Raw genomic sequence first — 23,009 nt, 5'->3', positions numbered from 1 at the left:
CATCACGTTGTTCCTCTTTATCGCATTATTCATTCCATTAACGTTTAACGACATCATTTTTATACCTTTAACCATTGTCATCTTTCTTCTTCTTTCGTCTGTCAGTCCCCCCCATGTCACATTCATTCCCCCCTCCGGTTGGAGCCTCCGCTCTCTTCACCGAATACATATAATGATTAACATAAATAAAAAACATAAACTTTACATAAAGTGCTCCCAAGGCGTTCGGGGGGTCCCTGTGTCCCCCCCTGTCCCCTGCTGGTGGGTGAGGGGTAATTGCTCTCCTAGCGAGAGGCCCCCTCCTGACGGCTTGGGGGTTTGAAACCCTTACCCCCAATCGCTCGTCATATTTGTCCAGCTTTCTTACTGTTTTTTTTTTTTTTTTGCTGTCGAGCTCCTGGTCAAAAGCGCTCTGTCCTTCCTTCTGACCAAAGACCCTCTTTTCCTAGGTCCCTCTCAATGTGTCTCATATGTTTCAATGTCCCTCCTTCCTCCCAAACCCGTGTGTGGTGTCTCCTGTGTACCCCTTTTTACTTTCTTTTCCTCCCCTCTATTTTCTATGTGATGTCCATTTATCCCCTTAATCCCTTCCAACTGTGTTACTCGCAGCGTGTGTCTATGTATTTGTTTCAGTATGTTCTGTGTCTCGTCTATCATACCTAGTTATATTTCCATTTATTTCCTCCATCAGCATGTGTATTATGTGTCCATGTATACGTTATGTTCATTTCTATATCCTGCCTCTACCTGGGAATGTGTGTTTATGCATATGTTATTTCAGTTCCTATATTTTGTCTCTATTTGGATAGTTTTTTCAATCTCTTGTGCGTGTACTCATCCGTTCGCCTCCTCCCGCCTCCTCTCCCCTCCTTCTCCGTCTCTGGCCTCCTCGTCCGTCTCCGCCCTCGGTCTGTCACGTTTCACCTCGGCCTTCTCCTCTCTCCTCCCTCCTCTCCCTGGTTTCGGTCTCCTACTCTGGTCCATCTGCGTGCCCCCTCCAATCTCTGCTGCAGGCTCCGCGTCTGGTCCTCCTGTCTCCTTCCTTCTCCGTCCTCCGCCATCTGCATCCCCCGTCGTCTCATCTCCTGCGCCGCCTCCCGTGCCGTCGCGTACGTCACCGTCCCTTCCTCCCAGTGAATCCTTAGCGAGGTCATGGGTGATTGGAATCTCATTCCGTTTTCTTTCAGAATTCTCTTCAGTCCCGCGTAGAACCTGCGTGTTATTGCTACCGCTGTCGAGTAATCGTGATCAAACGATAGTCTTTTCCCTTCGATTTCAATCTTCTTGGTCCACGCGGTTCTGAGTATCAATTCCTTAATCTCAAAGTTAATAATCACCGCTCTCGGAGGTCTGTCCGGTTTCGGTCTCGGAGCCAACGCCCTGTGGGCCCTCTGAATCTCCATTTTTTCCAGTCCCGTCTCCTTCAATTGCTCCTTGATAAGCTTTTCTACATAATGGGTCACCGATTCCCCTTCGACTCCTTCTTTCAATCCCCATATTCTGATGTTATTTCTCCGTGACCTCCCCTCCATGTCCGACATCTTTGTCTCCATCTGTTCTTGTTTCTGAATCGCACATGTTAATACCTCGTGTATCTCTGTGTTCCATTCCTCCGCTTGCGCCGTTCTAGTCTGTAACTCGGTCACGTTTCTGTCCTGTTCCGCCATCTTCTCCTCCACCCTTTTGAGTTCTGTATTCATTTCACCTCTGAAGTCCTCCTGTTCCTTCCTCAATTCCTCCCGTAGCTTCCCAATATCCTTCCTTATCGTGTCCGTGTTCAGTTTTATCGCCGCTGTTATGTTCTCCAATATCCCGGCCTGCATGACCACGGCCCATCCTGGCATTCCCGTGTCTGCCTCAGCGGGACCTCCCCCTTCTTCCGCCTGTCTCTTCTCGGCTTCGCTTCGGGGATTCTGTTTCTTCAAATTCTCCTCTTGTGTGTTCTCCATTTCTCTTTCCTTCACAGTCGTTGTAACTGAGGGGTACAATTCCCTGACTGTATTGATAAGTATGGTATCATTAAACCACTACCGCTTTATGTACTTTAACTACTGGCCATACAGTACACGATATCTAAATATGATGAACACTTTCCCACAATGAAATCGGGTCCACACAAAGGTAATAATCAAATATTTAATATATAGCAAAAGGTACATATAATAGTTACTATTACATTTATGATTTGAATGCACTTGTAAGGCAAATGAGTACTCGTAGGCAAATCAACACTAAATGTCCAATCTCTGGTTACGCAGGAAGCAAGTATACAACCTGGCTCTTAGGGAATTATAACGATGGCACACTTAATGATTATAGCTGGATATACTGTAGGGGTCCTCCCGGTTGTAAGCCGGTAGGGGGGGTAGGAGAGCCGTCGGCGGTATCCCGTCTGGTCAACGATGTCTAGGGAGACCTCAAGTACAGAAGACAGTGCAGTAGAATCTTGATCCACAGATGAATACACCTTGGCTCTCTTGTAGGCTGTAGCTGTAGCTGTAGCTCCACAATGAAGAAGAAGCGAGGCGACCTCAGTCTGGTCTGAGCGCCGTCTCACCTTGACTCCTTTCGGGGTGGATCCAACACTCACCGGTGTTGGCGATTATCCGCTCCACAAATCAAAGTACCAAAGCAAATATATATTCCATGCCGCATAGGGCTCAGCAGTCGTCGGGTAGGTAATCCAATGTACAGGTCCACTCGGTCCTCGCCTAGAACTCCTCGGATGAAAGCACCACGCGTGGTCTGCCCAACCTGGCTAAGACTCTAGATAACACGAGGAAGCGACGGGGATGCTGCTCACTCTTGAACTCTAACCGCACGATGCACCATACATAATAGACTATTATTACTTAATAGAAATACGGTGCCAAACTCTGACAATTCAGCTATCAATTCGCACGAGGTCTCGATGCTACTCTAAGGCCAAACAGGCCATACTACACCGCACGCGGTATCGTGGGGTGAGGCTTCACGTTCTGTTACTTAGTTGGGTAGAAGGGTAAAGGACTAAGGGATAAGAGGACTTCTACATTTACTTGCGCCATATTTATATGCACAGTGAACAAATAGTGCCACTCTCTTTTCGGTAGCCGTATTCCTGCGCAGAGCCGGGGCTAGTAGGGACATGTTTCGTCGGTACCATTGAACTTGGCTCCAAGGGGCTTGTCTCCAAGGGGCTTGTCTCCTGGCGCCAGGTCCTTGTCCAATAAGAGAATGAACTATTATGGGCTATAGTAGACTAAAGGGATATTCCGTGTATATGTACAAGGAATATACAAGGGATATCAAACGATATACAAATACTATTCAATATATATCCATAAATAAATATATATATTCGGTTTAATCTGATCCTTCACAACAGCCGCCCCCTAATTAGTCCCACCTAATTAGCTAAGCAGAGACAGATTAACCGCACTGTCCACTACTCAATGTCCGCTGTGAGGGTCAGTCAACTCACAAAGTCATAGGGTCATGGTCGTCATCGATAGTATCGGGGAGCCTTGGCAGTTCTATTAGCCTCGCCACGGGTCGGGTGTAGGTCCGCCCTTGGACGAGCACTTCAGCTGCTCGGACCTTTCCATCGGCACCGGTGATCACTTTGCTTACGCGGCCAGCCGGCCACATAGCTCGGGGTAGTGACTGGTCGATAATCATGACGACTGTTCCTTCTGTCAAGTTGTCTCTCTCTTTTACCCACTTCTGGCGGGTCTGTAGAGACGGTAGGTAGTGGAGTAGGAAGCTGTTCCAAAACTTGTCAGCCAGTACTTGACTGTACCTCCACATTCTTCGGCCGTTCGCTTCTTCAGGCCTGTACATTGTCTGGGGTAGCGCGGGGTTCAGCCGCCCCATCAAGAGTGTGTTGGGGGTGACTGGGTCGACATCTGCTACATCACTTGAGACGTAACCGAGGGGCTTTGAGTTCAATACTCCCTCGATCTCCGTGAGGACTGTCATTAGGACTTCTTCCGCCACGGTCTGGGCCCCAAGCACGGCGTACAGGGCTGTCTTTATGGAACGTACTTCTCGTTCCCAGGTTCCACCGAAGTGAGGTGCGTTCGGGGGATTAAACTGGAAGTCAATCTGGGATGGAGCGAGGTGGGTCTTAAGTTCTGGGCCCATAGCTTGGAAGCTCTCTCTCAGCTCTCTTTCTCCGCCTTTGAAGTTTGTCCCGTGATCAGACAATAATGTAGATGGTTTCCCTTTCCGTGATGTGAATCTTCGGAAGGCCATAAGGAATGAGTCTGTGCTCATGGTTGGAAGGAGTTCGATATGTATCGCTCTGGTGGTCATGCATTTGAATACAATACCCCACCGCTTCTCGGTTCCTCTTCCTTTCTTTATATACAGCGGGCCGAAACAGTCCATACCGGTGGAGTGAAAAGGCTTGTCGCTGAGTCTGAGGCGACAGGGAGGTAGGTCAGCCATCCGGGGTATACTGGGCTGGGCTCGCCACTTACGACAGTCTAGACAGCTTCGCTGGAAGCGCCGCACTGCTTCTCTCCCTTGCAGTATCCAATAACGACGTCTGATCTCCGCGAAGACTCTCTCTGCCCCTGCGTGGTGCACATCCTCGTCGTATTTCTTTATGATCAGCTCTGTGACCTTGTGTCGGCTGTTCAAGACTATCGGGTACTTGACGTCATCCGGTAAGTCTGGAGCTCTCCGCAGACGACCACCCACTCTGATGAGATTATGGGCGTCGATCTCGGGGGCTAGGTGGAGCAGTCTGCTGTCTGATGGGACGGGCTTTGCTCCCTGTAGACAGGCTAGCTCATCGGGGAACGAGTCTCTCTGGGCTCGTTGTAGTAGAAGAAGTTCTGCTTCTTCGTAGTCAGCTGCTGAAATGTCAGTTGTGGGCTGAACCTCTGGGTGGTGCCACAGAAATGTCTTTAGCTGCGCACTCTGTAGGGTGAGGCAATCGTCTAGATCGGGGTCTGTGGGGATGAGTGTGTGTGTCAACCCACAGAACATAGGTTTCTTGTTCTCTGCCTCCTCTTTACTCGCCTCCCGTGGGGTGGGTGTAGGCCACTCTTCTTCGGGGAGCTTGAGAAACTCTGGTCCGTCACTGTAGAGGTTGTGACGGGTGAGGTCATCCAGGGACATTCCCCGGGTGATGACGTCAGCTGGGTTGTGTTTGGTGTCTACATACCTCCAGCTCGCTACTTCTGTTAACTCTTGAATCTCGGTGACTCTGACTCCCACGAAGACCTTGTATCTGCACGAATCAGACCGGATCCATGTGAGTACGGTCGTGGAGTCTGACCACAAGATTGTTCTTTGCACCGGGATGGTGAGTTCACGTTGGATTAACGTGGCGAGCTGCGCTCCTGCTAGGGCTGCGCAGAGCTCTAGACGCGGGATAGATTGTTGCTTTCGTGGGGCTATTCTTGAGCGAGCCAGGATGAAAGCAGTATGTATTTCTCCTCCCTCCTCTCGGGCACGCAAGTAGGCCACCGAACCGTAGGCTACTTCGGAGGCGTCGCTGAATACGTGCAGGTCGATCTTGCATGTCTCTGGCCTCACTGTGGGTGGGAAGTAGCTGCGGCGTATATTAACACCTGGGAGTGAGCGGAGTTCCGTCTCCCACTCTCTCCATGTGGATGCAAGGTGTTCGGGTATGGGATCGTCCCAGCCCTGGTCCTTGTCCCATAGCGCTCTTACAATCATCTTTGCCCTGGTGGTGTAAGGTAGAATACATCCCAACGGGTCATATTGTCTGGCGAGTGTTCTGTATACACTCCGTCTGGTGGTCGGTATTGCCGTCGACCTTCCCTGCTCCTTGGTCAGGGGTTTGTGTCTATAATGGAGCGAGTCTGTTTTGAAGCGCCAGACTAGTCCTAGTGTCATTTCTTGGGCTTCTCCTGGGATGGTCGCCATCCAGGTGTCGCTGCTCGCTGCCTTGTCATCGGGGGAGAGGCTGCGCAGTACTTGCGGGTCGCTGCTGGAGTGGAGGCAGCTAGTGGCTGCTGTTCGGTTAAGAGACTTGGCGAGGGGGCCTTGTAATGTCCATCCTAGGCGGGTCTCGACTGCTGCAGGACAACCTCTGGGTCCTGTATGGACCCGGTCTATCGGGACTATGAGGTCTGCATGGTCGGAGCCTATCAGCAGGGTCGGGGTGGCACCGTCTATGAGCGGGATAGGGAGTTGACGCAGATGCACATATTTATCCATCAGCTTGGCGATGGGGTAGGTGTACTGCGATAGTCCTATTTCTTGGCTGGTGAAAGCATTAGTAATCCTATACCGTCTCTCGGGCTGCCCGCTTGCTGCGATAGTGAAGGAGACATTCTCGCCCTTTATCGTCTTTAGATCTCTTCTTATTGTCCGAATCGTCATTTGGTTCTCGCTCCCCCGCAGCCCCAGCTGGGCCGCAGCGGACGCGAGGAGAAGGGTCTTCTCTGACCCGTCGTCAAGGACGGCGTAAGTGTCCATGACCTTATCTTGGTAACTCAGTGTTACGCGGACCACCTTTAAGAGCACCTGGGCGCCGCTGCTGCTAGCGGGGTCAATGTACATAACGCTTGCCTTTGTGCTGCTGGATGGTGCAGGCTTTCTTCTGTTACTGTCGTGTAGGACATCTAGGTGGGCTCCGTCACACCGACTACACCTCTTCTTGAGGCGGCACTCGGCTGCCATGTGACTGCGCGCACATCGGTAACAGCGCCTGTTGGACTTTATCCAGTGACTCACTTCTTCAGCGGTCATCTTCTTGAACTGGTCACATTGTGACAACCAGTGTTCCTTCTCGCAGTACGGGCACACCATCTTCCACTTCTCTTTCATCGAGGGGGTACTGTGGTTCTTGCTGCTCGGTACTGATTCTGATTGGTGCATGACAGTCACCGATCTTCGGCCATCGTTTGTTCTCCTAGGTCCCTCTCTGGAGCTGGGTGTGCTCCGCACGAACGTATCTAGCCGTAGGCTGCTGACTTCTCTCGCCAGGAAGTCGGCTAGGTCTAGGAGGGATGGCTCGGGACCGTTAGGATCACGGTGGTCTCTTTGCCGCCTGAAGCGCTCCTGTCGGGCGGGCGGCAGCTTCTCTAAAATCCTCTCGACGTTCGAGTTTGCGTATAGTTCGTGCATACCCTTTTCTCGTTGCGCCCCCAGCATCCCTACCAGGGATTGTACTTTGATAGACAAGTCGTCTAGTGAGCGATTGTCTGTTGCTGGGGGTAGGCGGTCAATATGCCTTATCTCTTGTATTACGTAATCCCATATACGTCCATATCTTTGGTCTAGTGCTGCTAGAGCCGCTGTGTATGGGGTGGTAGAGGTGGCATAGGCCAGCGCTATGTTGTGCGCTCTGGGCACTTTCAGGTGCTTCAATAGGATCGCATACTTGTGGCGTTCATCAGCTACATCCACCATCATTGTCTCTAAGCACATCCGTAGCTCCGTGTACTGTGCTCGGTTCTCATGGGTGAAGTCTGGAAACGTCGGTGTGCCAATGTATGACGCCGTGGATGGCTGGCACATCGGTGAGCGTTGGAAGAGAGGCCTCCTGGGCGAGTCTCCTCTTACGCCTCTCGGTGGGCTGGTACTGGCAGGGTACCATGGCCCGCTGGTCCAGGTGCTATTCCTCGGGACTGGTCGTGCGTCATGCTCACCCGTGAATCGAGTCGGGGGTCTGTAGCGCAGAGCCGCGGGGGTATAGCCTGGGCTGTACTGGACCTCCTGGTCCTGTGGAGTAATGTGCTGCTGTCGGGCTTGACTCTCCTCTTCTCCCTCTTCTTCCTCTGCCAGGTCTTCTAGATCCTGTAGTCGTCTATTTAGCCTCTCCGCGGTGTCCGCCGTTCCTTCCTTGTAGCTGGGTCTCACTTGGACCGGTCGGGGAAGGAGTTCGGAGGGGGGTGTAGGCTCTCTCTGGTGGTCGGGCTCAGGGTCGCTTAATCGGTTAGGGGAGGGTGCCCTTGACCCGTGTCTTGACGAGGCCCTGGAACCCCTTGTGGAGGGAGGGGGTGTTGCCCTGGTGATCAGCTGCTCCATTAGCTGCGCTTGTAGTCTGTCGCGCTCGGCTTGTAGTCTGTCGCGCTCGGCTTCGCGCTTGGTGAGATCTGCTTCTCTTTGGGCACCGGCAGCGGCACGCTGGGTGTCGGCCCGGTCTCTTGCCATATTCTCTTCCGTCTGAAGGCGTCTCAGCTCCAGACGTATGTGCTCTTCTTCGCTCCGTTGCTGTGCTTGGAGTCGATCGCGTTCACCCTGAAGTCGATCGCGTTCGGTAGAGGCTGCCAGGGTGGCGAGGAACGCCTGTGACAGCATCCTCTCCGCCTCGCTGGGGGAAGACGCTTGTTGAGGTGAGCCGCTCCTGGCAGTACCCGTTGGGGATGCGTTCCCCTGCGGGGAGTCCTGGAGCTCTATCTCCTCGACGCTCTCCTCCTCTTGTTCCGTGCAGAGTTCCATCTCTGGAGGGTTGTCTTCCTCCCGGAGCTCTTGGGGGACTACTTCTTCGGTCTTGGCGGGGGGTAAAGTCGTGTCAGTTCCCTCCTGGTCCCCACCGTGAGCTTGGTCAGTTACATTAGAACCCACTAGGGCCTCTGTGGTTGGGGTATCCTGGTTGATAGGGTCGGACATAATTTTACTTTCTACTTTTACCGCGTTTACCGTTTGTAGAAGGCTAGGTAGTATACTGGCAGCGTAATCCTCTAAGTACTGAGGTGGCTGTCGTCTACGCTGCGGGCGTTCTACTTTAGGAGGACCGTTTCGTGGAGTGTTCATCATAGGCCATTTCAATATTAATACCACTATATTAATATTACACTAATTACCCTCCGGCTCGAAGGACCAATTGTAACTGAGGGGTACAATTCCCTGACTGTATTGATAAGTATGGTATCATTAAACCACTACCGCTTTATGTACTTTAACTACTGGCCATACAGTACACGATATCTAAATATGATGAACACTTTCCCACAATGAAATCGGGTCCACACAAAGGTAATAATCAAATATTTAATATATAGCAAAAGGTACATATAATAGTTACTATTACATTTATGATTTGAATGCACTTGTAAGGCAAATGAGTACTCGTAGGCAAATCAACACTGAATGTCCAATCTCTGGTTACGCAGGAAGCAAGTATACAACCTGGCTCTTAGGGAATTATAACGATGGCACACTTAATGATTATAGCTGGATATACTGTAGGGGTCCTCCCGGTTGTAAGCCGGTAGGGGGGGTAGGAGAGCCGTCGGCGGTATCCCGTCTGGTCAATGATGTCTAGGGAGACCTCAAGTACAGAAGACAGTGCAGTAGAATCTTGATCCACAGATGAATACACCTTGGCTCTCTTGTAGGCTGTAGCTGTAGCTGTAGCTCCACAATGAAGAAGAAGCGAGGCGACCTCAGTCTGGTCTGAGCGCCGTCTCACCTTGACTCCTTTCGGGGTGGATCCAACACTCACCGGTGTTGGCGATTATCCGCTCCACAAATCAAAGTACCAAAGCAAATATATATTCCATGCCGCATAGGGCTCAGCAGTCGTCGGGTAGGTAATCCAATGTACAGGTCCACTCGGTCCTCGCCTAGAACTCCTCGGATGAAAGCACCACGCGTGGTCTGCCCAACCTGGCTAAGACTCTAGATAACACGAGGAAGCGACGGGGATGCTGCTCACTCTTGAACTCTAACCGCACGATGCACCATACATAATAGACTATTATTACTTAATAGAAATACGGTGCCAAACTCTGACAATTCAGCTATCAATTCGCACGAGGTCTCGATGCTACTCTAAGGCCAAACAGGCCATACTACACCGCACGCGGTATCGTGGGGTGAGGCTTCACGTTCTGTTACTTAGTTGGGTAGAAGGGTAAAGGACTAAGGGATAAGAGGACTTCTACATTTACTTGCGCCATATTTATATGCACAGTGAACAAATAGTGCCACTCTCTTTTCGGTAGCCGTATTCCTGCGCAGAGCCGGGGCTAGTAGGGACATGTTTCGTCGGTACCATTGAACTTGGCTCCAAGGGGCTTGTCTCCTGGCGCCAGGTCCTTGTCCAATAAGAGAATGAACTATTATGGGCTATAGTAGACTAAAGGGATATTCTGTGTATATGTACAAGGAATATACAAGGGATATCAAACGATATACAAATACTATTCAATATATATCCATAAATAAATATATATATTCGGTTTAATCTGATCCTTCACAACAGTCGTTGTCTCTTCCTTACTTCTCGTGTGCATTTTCATTTTTAATCACTTTTCGGGTCCTTTTTTATCCGTTTTTTCGCTCATTTGACCAGGAGCTCTATCGCACGTGTGTTACCCGTCTGCTCTCATACCGGAAGTCCAGCTTTGGTCGTTTTTAAAGATAAACACGCCAACATTATGGGAAATGCGACTATCGTCTTCTCTAGAGTTGGATAAGAAGAACACCAATTTCCTCTCTGTGCGTTCAGTAGAAAGATATCCGGCTGCAAGCTAGCCTACTGTAGCTTGGCACAAATGAATGGAAGTGGAATACGGACCACTAGCCTAGCTTCAAGGGGTTCCAGAGGTGTTTTTGGCCAACAGCTAGGCTAGCTGGTCCGTGAATTATTTCCACATAAAGTGACGAAGTAAAAAGACTTGAGTATTCTTATTTCAACATGAATTTCCTACTCTGAGAACTTGGAGAAAATGAAGTGTTCCTTCAATTTAACAAATATAAGATGTTCTTAGCTCTATTTATAAAAAAATAAAAATGATGTTATGTTTTATGTACCTTAGATACTATGTATATATGCGCTTCATTACATATATATATATATTCATTCCAATTATCCGCCTGTTCTATTCTCCATCCATCTATCATCCATTGCAACACTATATTATTACCGACAACCGGTTGGGGGATCCCCGTTGAACAGCCCATCTGAGGTTTCTCTCCTCCACACCGCCTGTTTTTTGTTTTGTTTTTGTTTTTCCCTATTGCTAGGTGTTTAGTGAGTCGTTCCTTATCTTCATTGGGGAAAGTCTGGGAGTGTCGCATATTTGGATCTTATGGTGTTTTTTTTTTTGATCTATTGTGATTGTTTCTTCTTGACTTGTACAAGGAGACTTGTACAGCCCATGGGGGCTATTCCATGTGATCTCTCGGGCTATATAAATACAATTTATTTGATTTTACATTATTACGCATTCCATTCCGTTCATCAAGTCACATGCACTGCATGAGCATACGGATTTTGTGGATGTTCGGTCTGAAGTTGAACTGCTTTCTGTGTACTCAGACAAGGAGAGGACCATGATGAGGACCGTCAGCAAAGGATGAGAAGTGAGTTTGTTTTTGGTTCTTGTTAGTTCTGACTGAAATGCTGTTCATAGTGGGAAATGGGCATGAGCCTGAGGGACAACAGAGTAGACTCTTACTTTGAAAGAATGATGGAGCTCATTCATCTCCTCCAAACCTTTACTTTGAAAGAATGACAGCACTCATTAATCTCCTCCAAACTCCCCACAGATGTAAATCCCAGATACGTGCTGAGGAACTGGATGGCGGAATCAGCCATAAGGAAAGCTGAGATTAATGATTTTTCGGAGGTATGTGTTTATGAAGATGAATCCATTCATTGCTTTTAGATTAAAAACCAATATTTATAAACGTTAAGTATATTTTTCTCCCTTGATAGTTGTTTCCAGTTCATGCACCTTTGTTGAAGGACGAAGTTGCAACAGATCTGATTGATTTCTCTTTGTATCTTCATGTGTCGTGTTACGTGTCCCTTCTCCCCCACTAGGTGGAGCTACTGCACCACATCCTTACACGTCCCTATCTTACACAACAGACCGCAGAGGAGGCGGGCTATGCAGCACGGCCCCCGTGGTGGGCTCAGAGGTTAAAGGTTAGCTGTTCCTCTTGACTGACAGAAGAGGAGAGGTTACCCAATAGAGCATTTGTAGCTGAGCTATCTGGTGGCTTATCTGGGAGAACAGTTTCACCGTGTTGAATATCATGTCGAGTCTGAAACGTCAAGGTCAAGGCCACTTGTACTCCAGTCTCCGTTAGGGGAGATTGTGACGGCCGGTGATGGTAAACGTGTATATCTCATAGCTATTCCCGTGGAAGAGAACTTGAAGACTAAATATTAGTACTTTATGGTCACATACTAGTCCTTTCTGCTATGTATGTCATGTAATTCAAGATAGATAAGATTCTTTATTGTCCTTCAAAGGAAATCTGTTGCCACAGATTATGCTTTTGAAGCCAAGTCATATTAAAAACTAGTGTGTAACACATTGAGTCACTGTGCCTTTTGTGAAGACAGTGTTATATTAGTGATGCCAGTCATGCCAGTCAATATGGCACATGTCATTGGCCATGGTTGTCATTTAATGATAATAACCTGTTATTTGATTACAGTCGCCTGTTTGTTTGCAGACCAAAATGTCTGCGATGGAATATTATGAATCCTGTCACTCGTTTGATTGAGAACCGGTCTGAACATGTGAGTGTTGTATAGCTAGGCGGGGGAAAGATTGATTGTGAAACTGAACAGAGCCGGTGATGGCTTTATATTCGTGTCAGATATACCATGTGTTCTCAACAGCCAATGGCAGCACGTTCTCCGTGGTTACTGGAGGAAATTAACTAGAATGTGTCCTCATTTTGTTGAAACCTCAAAAATCTATCACAAAAGTAAAACAATTCCTCTCTATTGTAGGTTAAGGTGGAGTGTGATGTCTCTCCAGTGGGGTTAAGGTTAGGGTTATGGTTTATAAATAACTTTTAATGTGGACAAATCTACGATATGGCAGAGAATTCCATCCAATTGTGAATTCATGATCTTGAGATGGATTTGACACATGTCAACCTGGTACATTAGAGGGGAAAAGAGAGAAAGGTGTATTTATATAGCAGTACTTCAGCAGTGATTCAAAGACTAAATGTGTAGAGACAACTACAAGAATGTTTCCTTCTTGTGTAAAAACTTTACTTCTGGCAATATTTGCTATCTACAGGTACAGGGTGTAATTATTTTTTTCAGTCCATTGAGAGAGAAAAAAGACATTATTCAACAACTTTATTACACATTTTGTCCACATTGAAAAGAGAACAGTAACAGCATTGCCCCGTGAAATCTCACCCAATACGAAAATATTCAAGCACTATCTACTTCTGTACATACATAACCCAATATCATAAAATCTTTGTGTAGTTCTCTGTCTTCCAACATGGCTGCCTGTAACATAGCAACCATTGTTTTGTTGCTTTGCAATGGAAGAGACAACGGTTGCTATGTGTTGATATAAGAAATATATCAACCAAAAAGGTAATAATTTGGAAACAATTCACAGTAGAACTGTAATGTTGTGCTTTTCCAATGTTTACCTACTCTACCACTGTACAGAAATTAGGCATTTTCTTTTGAAAGTGGTTACAAATGGTTACAAGCAACCATGTTTGAAGAGAGCCTCTATTGGTGTCACATAGAGCTGTAGTCTTCTATAGAAAACTACAGTATGTCTCTGGTCTTTTCATAGCTAATTTCTTGAAGTTATGAGGCCCTTTTCACTTGATTCAAGCAAGTTGTTCCCTGTATACATCAGAATAACAGGAAAATAAAATAACAGGAAATGTTGGGAGATTTTGGACCCATGTATAGTTTTTCTCTCCCTTAGTAATCATTGTTGATTACCAGCGAGGACATTATTATACGTGTCGGCTTAATCGCCGCCCTTCCCGCACGTTGTGCACGTTCTCTTGTTATGCTAATGAAGTCCAACGGGGGAAGACAAAAATCGGGTCCAAATTGCTGTACTTTCCCTTTACGAAAAAGGATGCTCCTTTTTGGCATCTGTCTCCACTGTCTTTTAAATGGAAATGAATTGTATTCTTAAACAATGCCTATTGCGTATGGAATAGGATTATTGTTTGAATCAAGGTAAAAGTGTTTTTCTCACAGGCTTGTGCAAGTACACTATATATTATACTAGCTCCCTGTTCTGGCTACTGGTCACGTTTCTTGTTCATGGCTTTCATCAGTTCTGACATGAAGTCTCCACCTCCTCCTCCTCCTGCCGCGTTTAGCGATGGAGTAGTCCTCTTGGGCGGAGCAGGGGGTGTTTTCCTCATGGCGGGTTTTGGCTGCACCCCTGGCGGCGGTGGCGCTGCGGCAGGTGGAGGCGGTGGTGGAGGTGGGGGTGGTGCTCCGGCCCTTTGGAAGGCCTGTGGTGGCGGCGGTGGGGGTAGGAAGCTGGGGTCCGGTGGTGGAGGTGGGGGTGATGCTCCGGCCCTTTGGAAGGCCTGTGGTGGCGGCGGTGGGGGTAGGAAGCTGGGGTCCGGTGGTGGAGGGGGCAAAGAGTGGTCGACCCCCCTGAAGCCAGGATGCGGCGGTGGGGGGCGTGGTAGAGTGCTCACCGGCGGTGGCGGAGGAGGCAGGGAGCTGAAGCCCGAGGCCGGGGGCGGAGGAGGGAGGAAGTCTGGAGGGGCCTCCAAGGTGTCGTCGACGGGCGGAGGAGGAGGAGGAGGCGGGGGTTGGAGACGGTCCACGGCTGCCAGAGGAGGCGGGAAGTTTGGCGGCAGGCGGCGCGGAGGAGCAGAGGGTGACGGAAACGGTGACATTTTCTTGGCAGGGAAGAGAGGCGGCGCAAAGGCCGGCGCCGGGTCCGGTGGGGGCGGGGGGAGGATCTGAGTTGGAGGCGGAGGTGGCGGAGGTGGTGGAGGTGGTGGAGGTGGTATGGGGAAGGAATTGTCCATATCCTGGGTGAGCAGAGAATATGAGAGCCGACCAAAAGGTTAGTCAAGACATACTGGGCTGATTTTAAGGTTACTCTCACCGTTTCCTTACATCATAGGTTGATTATGTGTTGAGTTTGTCTCACTAATGTTGAAGATGAAGTTTCTGATACCGTTCAGTAGCTAATCATATCAATAGTATAATTGCACCTTAGATACAGGTCCTAGAGTTATTGTACCTGAGATTTTGAAGATTTTTGTAGGGGGCTTATAGATTGATACTGTATGGTGTATGTAAAAGGTTGATATGAACAGTAGTGTCATCGTACCTTAGATGCAGGTCCTGGTTGAGGCTTGGCAGCGTGACCATTGGCCTGGCTGGATGCTTTGGCTAGAAGTGTGTGTGTGTGTGTCAGATGGAAAGGAACAAAAGAAAAAAGGTTTGCACCACATCAATAAACTGCACGTCACATATATATTCAGATTCAGACAACTTTATCCCGCGTGGGGCAATTCATATTGTAGCTTGTAGTAACAAAAACAACAACAACAAAAACATCTCAACGACAGCACAGCAACAACAACATTCCATGCAATACAAAATCCAGTAAAAGTAAAAACAGACAACTAGGTGTAAAAGGCTACTTAAAATGACTACTGTCTGTGTTTAAAAGTCTGATAGCCGAGGGGACAAAAGATTTGGCGTAGCGGTTGGTCCTACTTAATGGAACGTCATAACGGCGGCCAGAAGGCAACAGCGAAAACTGCTGAGACAGAGCGTGGAGAGGTTGATTTGTGATGCTCGTCCCCTTCTTGACCACCTGGTCCGTCCAGAGAGAACATAGGTCTATCTGTTTTACTTCAATTATTTTGGAGCACACTTTCACAATATACTGTAGGCTGTTCTTATCTTTAATAGATAGGCCACTGAACCAGCCGATAAAAGAAAAAGTTAAGATACTGTCACAGATCTCCAGTCACATCATCAGTGAGCCAGTTTGTAAGAGGAGCTGGTGCGGGTGACTCTACCTGTGATGGTGGGCGATGGTGCTGACGGAGTGATGCGGTCGCTCCACACAGAGGCGGTGGAAGCCTTCTTCACGGCCGCCTTGTAGTTTTTATACATATTCACCCCGTACTGAAAGTTCACACAAACAGGCTTTTTAGAGCACAAGTTACTCCTCAAGATTCAAGAGGTTTAATCATCACATACATACACGAGACATATAGTGAAATGAAGGTGGCCATGCCCGCCTCCGATTGTGCAAAAATACGATATAATAGAATAAAATAGAATAGATAATAAAATAGACATGATAAAAAGTAAAGATAAAATAAAATACAATGCTAAGCTTACGAATTAAAAGGTAATGGGTCCTATGTACACTACTATACAATATCCTATACAATATAAAATTATACTATGTATACTAAACTATACTAGCTATACTATACCTGTAGCGTGTTTGTGTGTGGGAGAGTGCAGTGTGTGTGTGTGTGTGTTCATGTGTGTTCATGTGTGCCTGTGTGTGGAGGGATCAGTGTTCCTGCTTCTTTTGTGGAGATTATTATCCATTGGGGTGATATCAAATTAACCCTTTGAGGTGTGAGTTTTGTCCTAGAACTCTGTAGATTTCAATGACCAGCAGCCATTGTTACAGTACACCATAATTAGAATTGAATACAATTGTTTTGATTGTAGCCTACACCTCGAAGGGTAAAAACAAACAGGATTGTCCAAATTCACCTTTGCTATCCGTATCCCAGTCACCCAGAGGGTCATGGTCCGGGCGTCGTCACAGCACAGGTACTTGATATATTGAGATTCCTTTTGGATCTGAGGGTGCTGAAGACACACAACACAACATACAGTATGTGATCAGGGTCAGCGCAACCAGGCATGTCCAGTTGTTCTCAGCTACTCAGAGCCGTCCCTAGACCTTTGGTGGGAAAAAAATCATCTGGGGATTTTTCCGTTTTACCTTATATAAGATCTCTGCACCAGAGGGGTAACAGCCGTTTCGACATTGTGCCGTTCGGTTGAAATTACGTTTGACTTGACGTTTCTAGGGTTGCCCTCCGGCTGACTGACCTCCCAATGACTTACAAACATAACTAAGAGGGCCTTGATTACATCATTCCACTATTAATATAGTAGTCATAGAGATATTTCTCTGAGATATGGTCAGGGCGGCCCTGCCCCTACTTCGTTAATAAACCGATGCGTCACTTTGCGGTTTGAGGATCAAACGTGACCATCATATAAACTTCTGTGATATTTTGCTGAATGTGGCAAGCTGGGGATTATCAGTCAGCACTGGTTCATAGAAAACACTGCGAAGGCAACTTCCTGATAAAAAAATAAAAACATGGCACAGCATCCATCCCTAAGGAGGGTGTGTAATTCTTCCTTTCTCCCCCTAGCTTTTGTTCCAGCCCTCCAGTTGGTATGAGATCATGGGCCATATTTCATTAGTGCATTAGTTCTTTCAGAAAAAGAGAAAATACAGACTCTGGCTCGGGGCCTAAACTAGCATGATGATTTGGACGATTCAATGTTCTCTGTGTTTCAGAGCCTGGGGATGTTGCCGCACCACAAGGGGGCGCAATAAGAATAGAATCATGGCGTTGAGCCATGCAGAGAAACGGCTTATTATGCGTTTCATTATATCAGATGTAGATAAGCATGATGTTATATGAGGTTACTGGATTGAAATCATTGCTGTAGTTAAAGGCACAATCTATGATTTAATTTTATGTACATTTTGGGTTTATTCACAGATGTTCTCGAAGAGTATTATTTGCAGATGGAATATTTGTATTATTATTTTCATAACTCAAAATACAGGTCTGTTTTAACATGTAAACCAACCTCAAACAAATTACTCAAAGGTTGTGTGAAACGTTGCTGTCAGTCCTCGTATGTTCAGACGACTGCTTTTCCATCGCAAACGTTAATGAACGTATAAACCTTTTTGCGATATTGAGAAACGATCAAATTTTACTCTTTCCATCCAGCGCCAGTATCGCTAACGCAATACTTCAAAATGCACATAAAAATACTTGAAAACACAGCTAATACGATTCAGACTGCAATTTTTTTTTAAACAACTCAATAAAAAAAATGACGATGACAAACAAAGGCAGCAATGGTACGCCAGTGTTTCAACACACTGGAATCACGGATTGGGCCTTTAAAAGCAATATGATTTCACTCTGGTCCTTGAAGTAATTTTTGGCAAACAACAACAACCCCAACCTGGTTGGGCAGGCACACCATGACCGAGCAGTTTGGATGTTGAACAGAGCCTCTCTTACATGTGTGATCTTCATTAGTTACAGTAAGTAACGCAATAGCACGGCTGTGTTAAACACAGGCTCCGCTTAATTGGATTTCCAGAGTTTCCTGACGATGGCCTGCTGCAGGGGCAGATATGAGAGAGACCTTGTGAACCCCGGTTCCACACTGTCTGCCCCGCCGGCGTGAGGTCATCTCTCCCTGGCCGTTAAGCCCTTAGCCCTTGGCAAGGCAGCGCCTCACACAGCCACACATCCCCCACCTCTAGCCTTGAGAGCTCTGGCTGTCAGTGGAAGGTAATTCAAGTCTCCTTGCCTCTCTAAGCTCTTTTTTGGCTTTGATCCCCAACGCCCACTAATGGTATCTGCTGATTCGAGCGTTTCCCAGGCGAGATAGGAAGGAAAAAGAGACAGGAGGGTAGTTTCAGATCCTTAAAAAGACTAGCCACAAACCCATCCAATTCTCTCTCTCTCTCTCTCTCTCTTTTCTTTTCTTTTCATATCAGTCAGCATCTCTCTGTCTTAAGAGAAAGAAGTGAGGATCCTATGGAAGGTCGCGGGGAAAACCTGCGCACACTGTCGCTCTCACTGGTCTCAGCGTTGGAACACACTCTAGTGATACATGTGTTCAGTGCTTTTATTGAAAAGAACATGCTTTAAAAGCTCTTATTAGACTCGTTTGTATCCTGCAGTCTGAAATTGTGCTGGAAATGGTGATGTTTTCACTTCCTCTAATCATTAACAAGGCGTAGCTGACCACCACACTAAACCAGAGCGGTTTTAAACACCTCTCTAATTGTACTGACAAGTTGACAAACCGTTTCCAGAGGAAGTCTTGTAAACGTCTTGGTAACTACACTGAATAATGAGCTGATCCTATATCCAACCCCTCCATTCATCAAGACCATTAGACTATTTTTGTACTCATAAACAGTACTGTATATTTGTAGATCTGGTATGTCATAAATGTCTAGATGCAACAGTACTGTCTACCTGTATGTCATGTATGTCATATATGTTATGATGAATTGAAAATGGGGGACCCTGATGTAAACAAGACGAAAGTCTTTCTCTGGTCTGCATCCCCTTAACAATTGTGTGTATTGAGCTGTACTGTATTGTACCCATTCTGCAATCTGTTAATAACATTTTCAATCAATCAATCAACCGGTGGCTCTTGAGCTGAATGTGAAGTGTCTCATCAGAAGCGTGTTGATGATTAACTCACCTTCAGGACGAAGCAGAAGTCGCTCGGAGCCTTGTATTTGTTCTTGAAGTCTGCGCCGTAGTAGACATTTACATTGTCAAACTGGACGAAGCAGACGAGGTCACGGGACGTCTGAAGGATGAAAAAAGGGTTGCCGCTGAATGTTTTTAAAACACGGGCCTGAACCACAGTGATGTATTGCCAAGATAACCCTCCCAATGATTTGAAATAAGATCTAAAGGGCTGTTAACATTACAGCCCCCTTGCCAAAAGAGTAAAGCGATAGCGTATATCTCACCAACACACAGTATCAGGGCCTGTTACTCCTCATGAATAGTATGTTTGAGAGTAAAGAGTTGCCATGAGATCAAAGATATAAAGTGAATATACCGCAGGTACCCAGCAGGGTTTGAAACAAGAGAGCGTTTGATAAAGCAGGGAGACCACACACTAGAACTTTGTAGTCGTTATGGCGGGGGAAAAAACATTCTCTTGACATTTCATTAAGGTGTCACTTGACTTGAAAGCTGATATGTGTCGGGAGCATTTTCATCTTTCACCATTTAATGAAATTAAATGAAATTAAAAATGTTTTCCCTCCATTTCTACCCCCTCCTTTTGTCTGCCCCTAGTTTTCCTCATCTATTTAACACTATGTCAATCATTTCCTTTTTATTTTCATCTAAAGAAATCAAATAGTTTTCTCTTCCTGGAAAAAGCACCTAATCCGTGAGCACTCTGCACTCGAAGGGGAACAAACAATTGTTCCATTACTGGTGATAGATACGACACTCATCACTGTGTCCTATAAGAGAAGGTTGGTTGGCCCTCTGGTGGAGAGGCGCAACAAACACTGGTATTTAAAAAAATATATGTAAGGCCCTTACTGGTAAGCTACCTCATTATATCACATCATTATCGGAAAGGAATGTTGGAACCAGGGCCGTTTCTTGCCATATGCGGACTATGCGGTTGCATAGGGCCCTCGAAGCCACCAGGGGGCCCCCTAAACTGCCAAAAAAGTTTATTGATATTGATTTTTTAATTTATTCAATACACTGTATACTGTATATACTGTAGCGATATAACAAATCCTCAGCTTAAAAAATTTAACCGATAGGCTACTGCTTATGACCGCAAGTGGGCGTTTCTTTATAAAAAAAAAAAAACATACGTAGCTTACTGACAAAAATGTAGTTGCATTTTCAAACTTTATTGCAAGTCAGAAACTATCCGTCTCATTTATGTGCATTTGGGAGATGTTATAATGCAGATTCGGTCAAGGAAAATAGTTTCTTGATGTAGATTGATGCATTTAAAATGTTAAATGCATGCCCACATTAAAGGGGTTTGAATATTCCCACCATAGTTTTACAAAATAGGGGCCCCCAAACAACAATTTGCATAGGGCCCCCAAAAAGCTAGAAACGGCCCTGGTCGGAACCTGTTCTAGTGACTGGAGGTCCCCTGAGTTTGCTCAGAAAAGGACAAATCTGCATTTTATTATGATGCCCCCAGCTCATGGAATGAACTCCAACAATCTAAAAAAAATATTATTCTCCCCTCTTTTGCGGAATTTAAGACCTTAATCACTAATCATTGTCGATCAAGTTGTATGTGTTTTAATTGATTTGTTATCCTTGCTTTTGTCTACCCTCATCTTGTTGTCTTATTGTTGTGATTTTATATGCTGTGATTTCTATGCTGTATTTATGATTCCTTATCTCTGTGTGTAAACACGACGTAACTGTAAATGAGGGAAACCTCAGTTGCCTTTTCGAGTATAAATAAAGGTTTGACATGAAATTAAATGAAATACAATAGAAACTCCCTCGGCCAAAACTAGCTTAGCATCGCAGCTGTAGGTCTGTCACCATGTGACAGCTCCAGTGTATTCTCATATTGGGGGCGTATTCGCATAACTAAATTTGCATCATCTGGTCATTTAATGTTAGCGATGTGGTAGTTAGCAAAACATATAAACCTCCTATAAAACATCACTTTTACCTCTCACCTGGTCAACAAGAAAGAAAAACACCATTCAAAACACCAGAGCTTTGCACAACAACATCAGAGAGGTCTATTATATTTTTACCCCCCCCCCACCCATCCTCATAAAGATTTTAAATGCACGGGTACTTAATCAAATCGACCAAAGGTCCGTTGCATTTGGAAATGCGTCAGAATGCAGAAGCTCGCAAAGCTGTAAATGGCATCTCCATGGATGTTTAATATTTGATAGCTGCTCTCAACAGAATGCATGTTTGGAGCAGCAGGTCAAGGCTTGTGTTGACACTAAGCTCACTCTGTGACCCATGGCTGGGTGGATGTGTGTTTATTGTCTAGGCTTTGCCCTCTCTTGACTCCTGACTTGCTGACCTTGCTCTTCCCTTTGGGTGCGTAATAAATTCCTGAGGCCCTCAGTAGAAAGAGTTTCTGTTTCCAGGACTTCTTGCCATCTTCTCGTAGGTAGAGCACCCCCTCCAGGTCGGGCACGATGATGGAGGTCCCGCAGAAGTTCTCCTGTGGGAAGGGGGGGGGGGTATGAAGCAGTGGAGGTTATTGCATGACAACTAGTGAGGCAGTACTTCACTAGTAATATACAGACAAAAAAATATATTATTATTAATGTATATTTTGTATTATTTTTTTTTTTTTTTATTAGACATTTTTCCTCTGTGAACAATGCCAGTGAATTTGAACAAAAACAATGCCAGTGAATAATTTTTTCTTCAAAAAGGTCCAAGTGACAGCTCTGAGCTCTCTGACCTGACTGCAGTAATGGCCAGCTGTCAATCACTTACTGCTAAAATAGTTGCACAGGTTTACATTTACATTTACATTTAGTCATTTAGCTGACGCTTTTATCCAAAGCGACTTACAAGTTCTGTACGACAAGACAGGAAGAAGGGTACAACTCTATCAGCTGAGTAACAATGTTTATCAAAGTGTTGCGTGTTACAGTGTAGGTTAGTTTATTAGGACAAGTGCATGACAGTAAGGTTAGTCAGGGTTAGATTTATTTATTTTTTATTTATTTTTGTATCATTTCAGATAATGGTTGAAGAAGTGAGTCTTTAGTCGACGGCGAAAGATTGGATGGGATTCGGCTGTCCTAACTGGGATGGGTAGTTCATTCCACCATTGTGGGGCAAGGACTGAGAATAGGCGGCTTCTCTTTGATGACCCTCCGGGAGCTTGGATAGGAGTAGGTCTGAGGCGGCCAGAAGATGCAGAGCGTAGGGGTCTTGAGGGTGTGTAGTTAGAGACCATTGACCGGAGGTAGGCGGGAGCGGTTCCCTTTGCCGCACGGTATGCTAGGTCGAGGGCCTTGAAGCGGATACGTGCAGCAATGGGGAGCCAGTGCAGGTCCCTAAGAAGTGGGGTGACATGGGCCGACTTGGGTTGGGCTTAAGAATATAATTATCCAATCAAAATAGGCTATTTGAGTTTAAAAAAGGCGGGTAGTGAGACGGAGCGCACTTGATTGATTGGCGTTCACGTCGTACCACATTGTGTTGACAGCCTTGAAATCCAATCAGAGAATGGTGCCAGCTAATGATACGGAACTGCAGCTAGACCCTATTGACTGTGGCGTCAATAGCCATCTAATGTTCTAGATTTTTCTGTCATCATCTCACCACTGAGACTGACTGTGTGCAATTTGCCTTGAAAGAGACTGACATCGAGAATAAGATCTTTATTCAATTGTTCATGAACTTATTGTGCATCGTTTGATGATATATATATATTTTTTTATCTCAGTTGAAGTAGTGTAATTGACGTGAACGTGCCGTCTTGGACTCTGTAAGCTAACTTGTTGTAG

The 23,009-nt window shown here is 46.2% G+C and overlaps 2 protein-coding genes across 2 annotated transcripts in view; one reads left to right on the top strand and one right to left on the bottom strand.

Moving 5' to 3' along the window:
- LOC311237887 (protein adenylyltransferase SelO-like) overlaps window positions 1-11,863 on the top strand; it is a gene marked incomplete at both ends in the record, with an annotated part of 30,674 nt that extends 18,811 nt beyond the window's left edge. Inside the window, 3 exon segments of the mRNA XM_084325861.1 lie at window positions 11,234-11,277; window positions 11,464-11,543; window positions 11,741-11,863. Coding sequence (XP_084181987.1) covers window positions 11,234-11,277; window positions 11,464-11,543; window positions 11,741-11,863 — 247 coding nt within the window.
- A 1,144-nt stretch (window positions 11,864-13,007) lies between these two features.
- apbb1ip (amyloid beta (A4) precursor protein-binding, family B, member 1 interacting protein) overlaps window positions 13,008-23,009 on the bottom strand; it is a 34,886-nt gene continuing 24,884 nt past the window's right edge. The window contains exons 9-14 of the mRNA XM_084326169.1: window positions 21,563-21,706; window positions 19,205-19,315; window positions 16,427-16,525; window positions 15,709-15,817; window positions 15,009-15,070; window positions 13,008-14,703 (exon numbers count right to left, since the gene is read on the bottom strand). Of these exons, the coding sequence (XP_084182295.1) occupies window positions 13,951-14,703; window positions 15,009-15,070; window positions 15,709-15,817; window positions 16,427-16,525; window positions 19,205-19,315; window positions 21,563-21,706 (1,278 nt within the window). The 3' untranslated portion in view covers window positions 13,008-13,950. The remainder of the gene's footprint in view (window positions 14,704-15,008; window positions 15,071-15,708; window positions 15,818-16,426; window positions 16,526-19,204; window positions 19,316-21,562; window positions 21,707-23,009) is intronic.

Source organism: Notolepis coatsorum (genome assembly GCF_963971535.1).
Source record: "Notolepis coatsorum genome assembly, chromosome: 12".
In the NCBI taxonomy this organism is placed as follows: domain Eukaryota; kingdom Metazoa; phylum Chordata; class Actinopteri; order Aulopiformes; family Paralepididae; genus Notolepis; species Notolepis coatsorum.
Note: the sequence above shows the minus strand (reverse complement) of the source record. Positions and strands in the feature narration are given on the sequence as shown.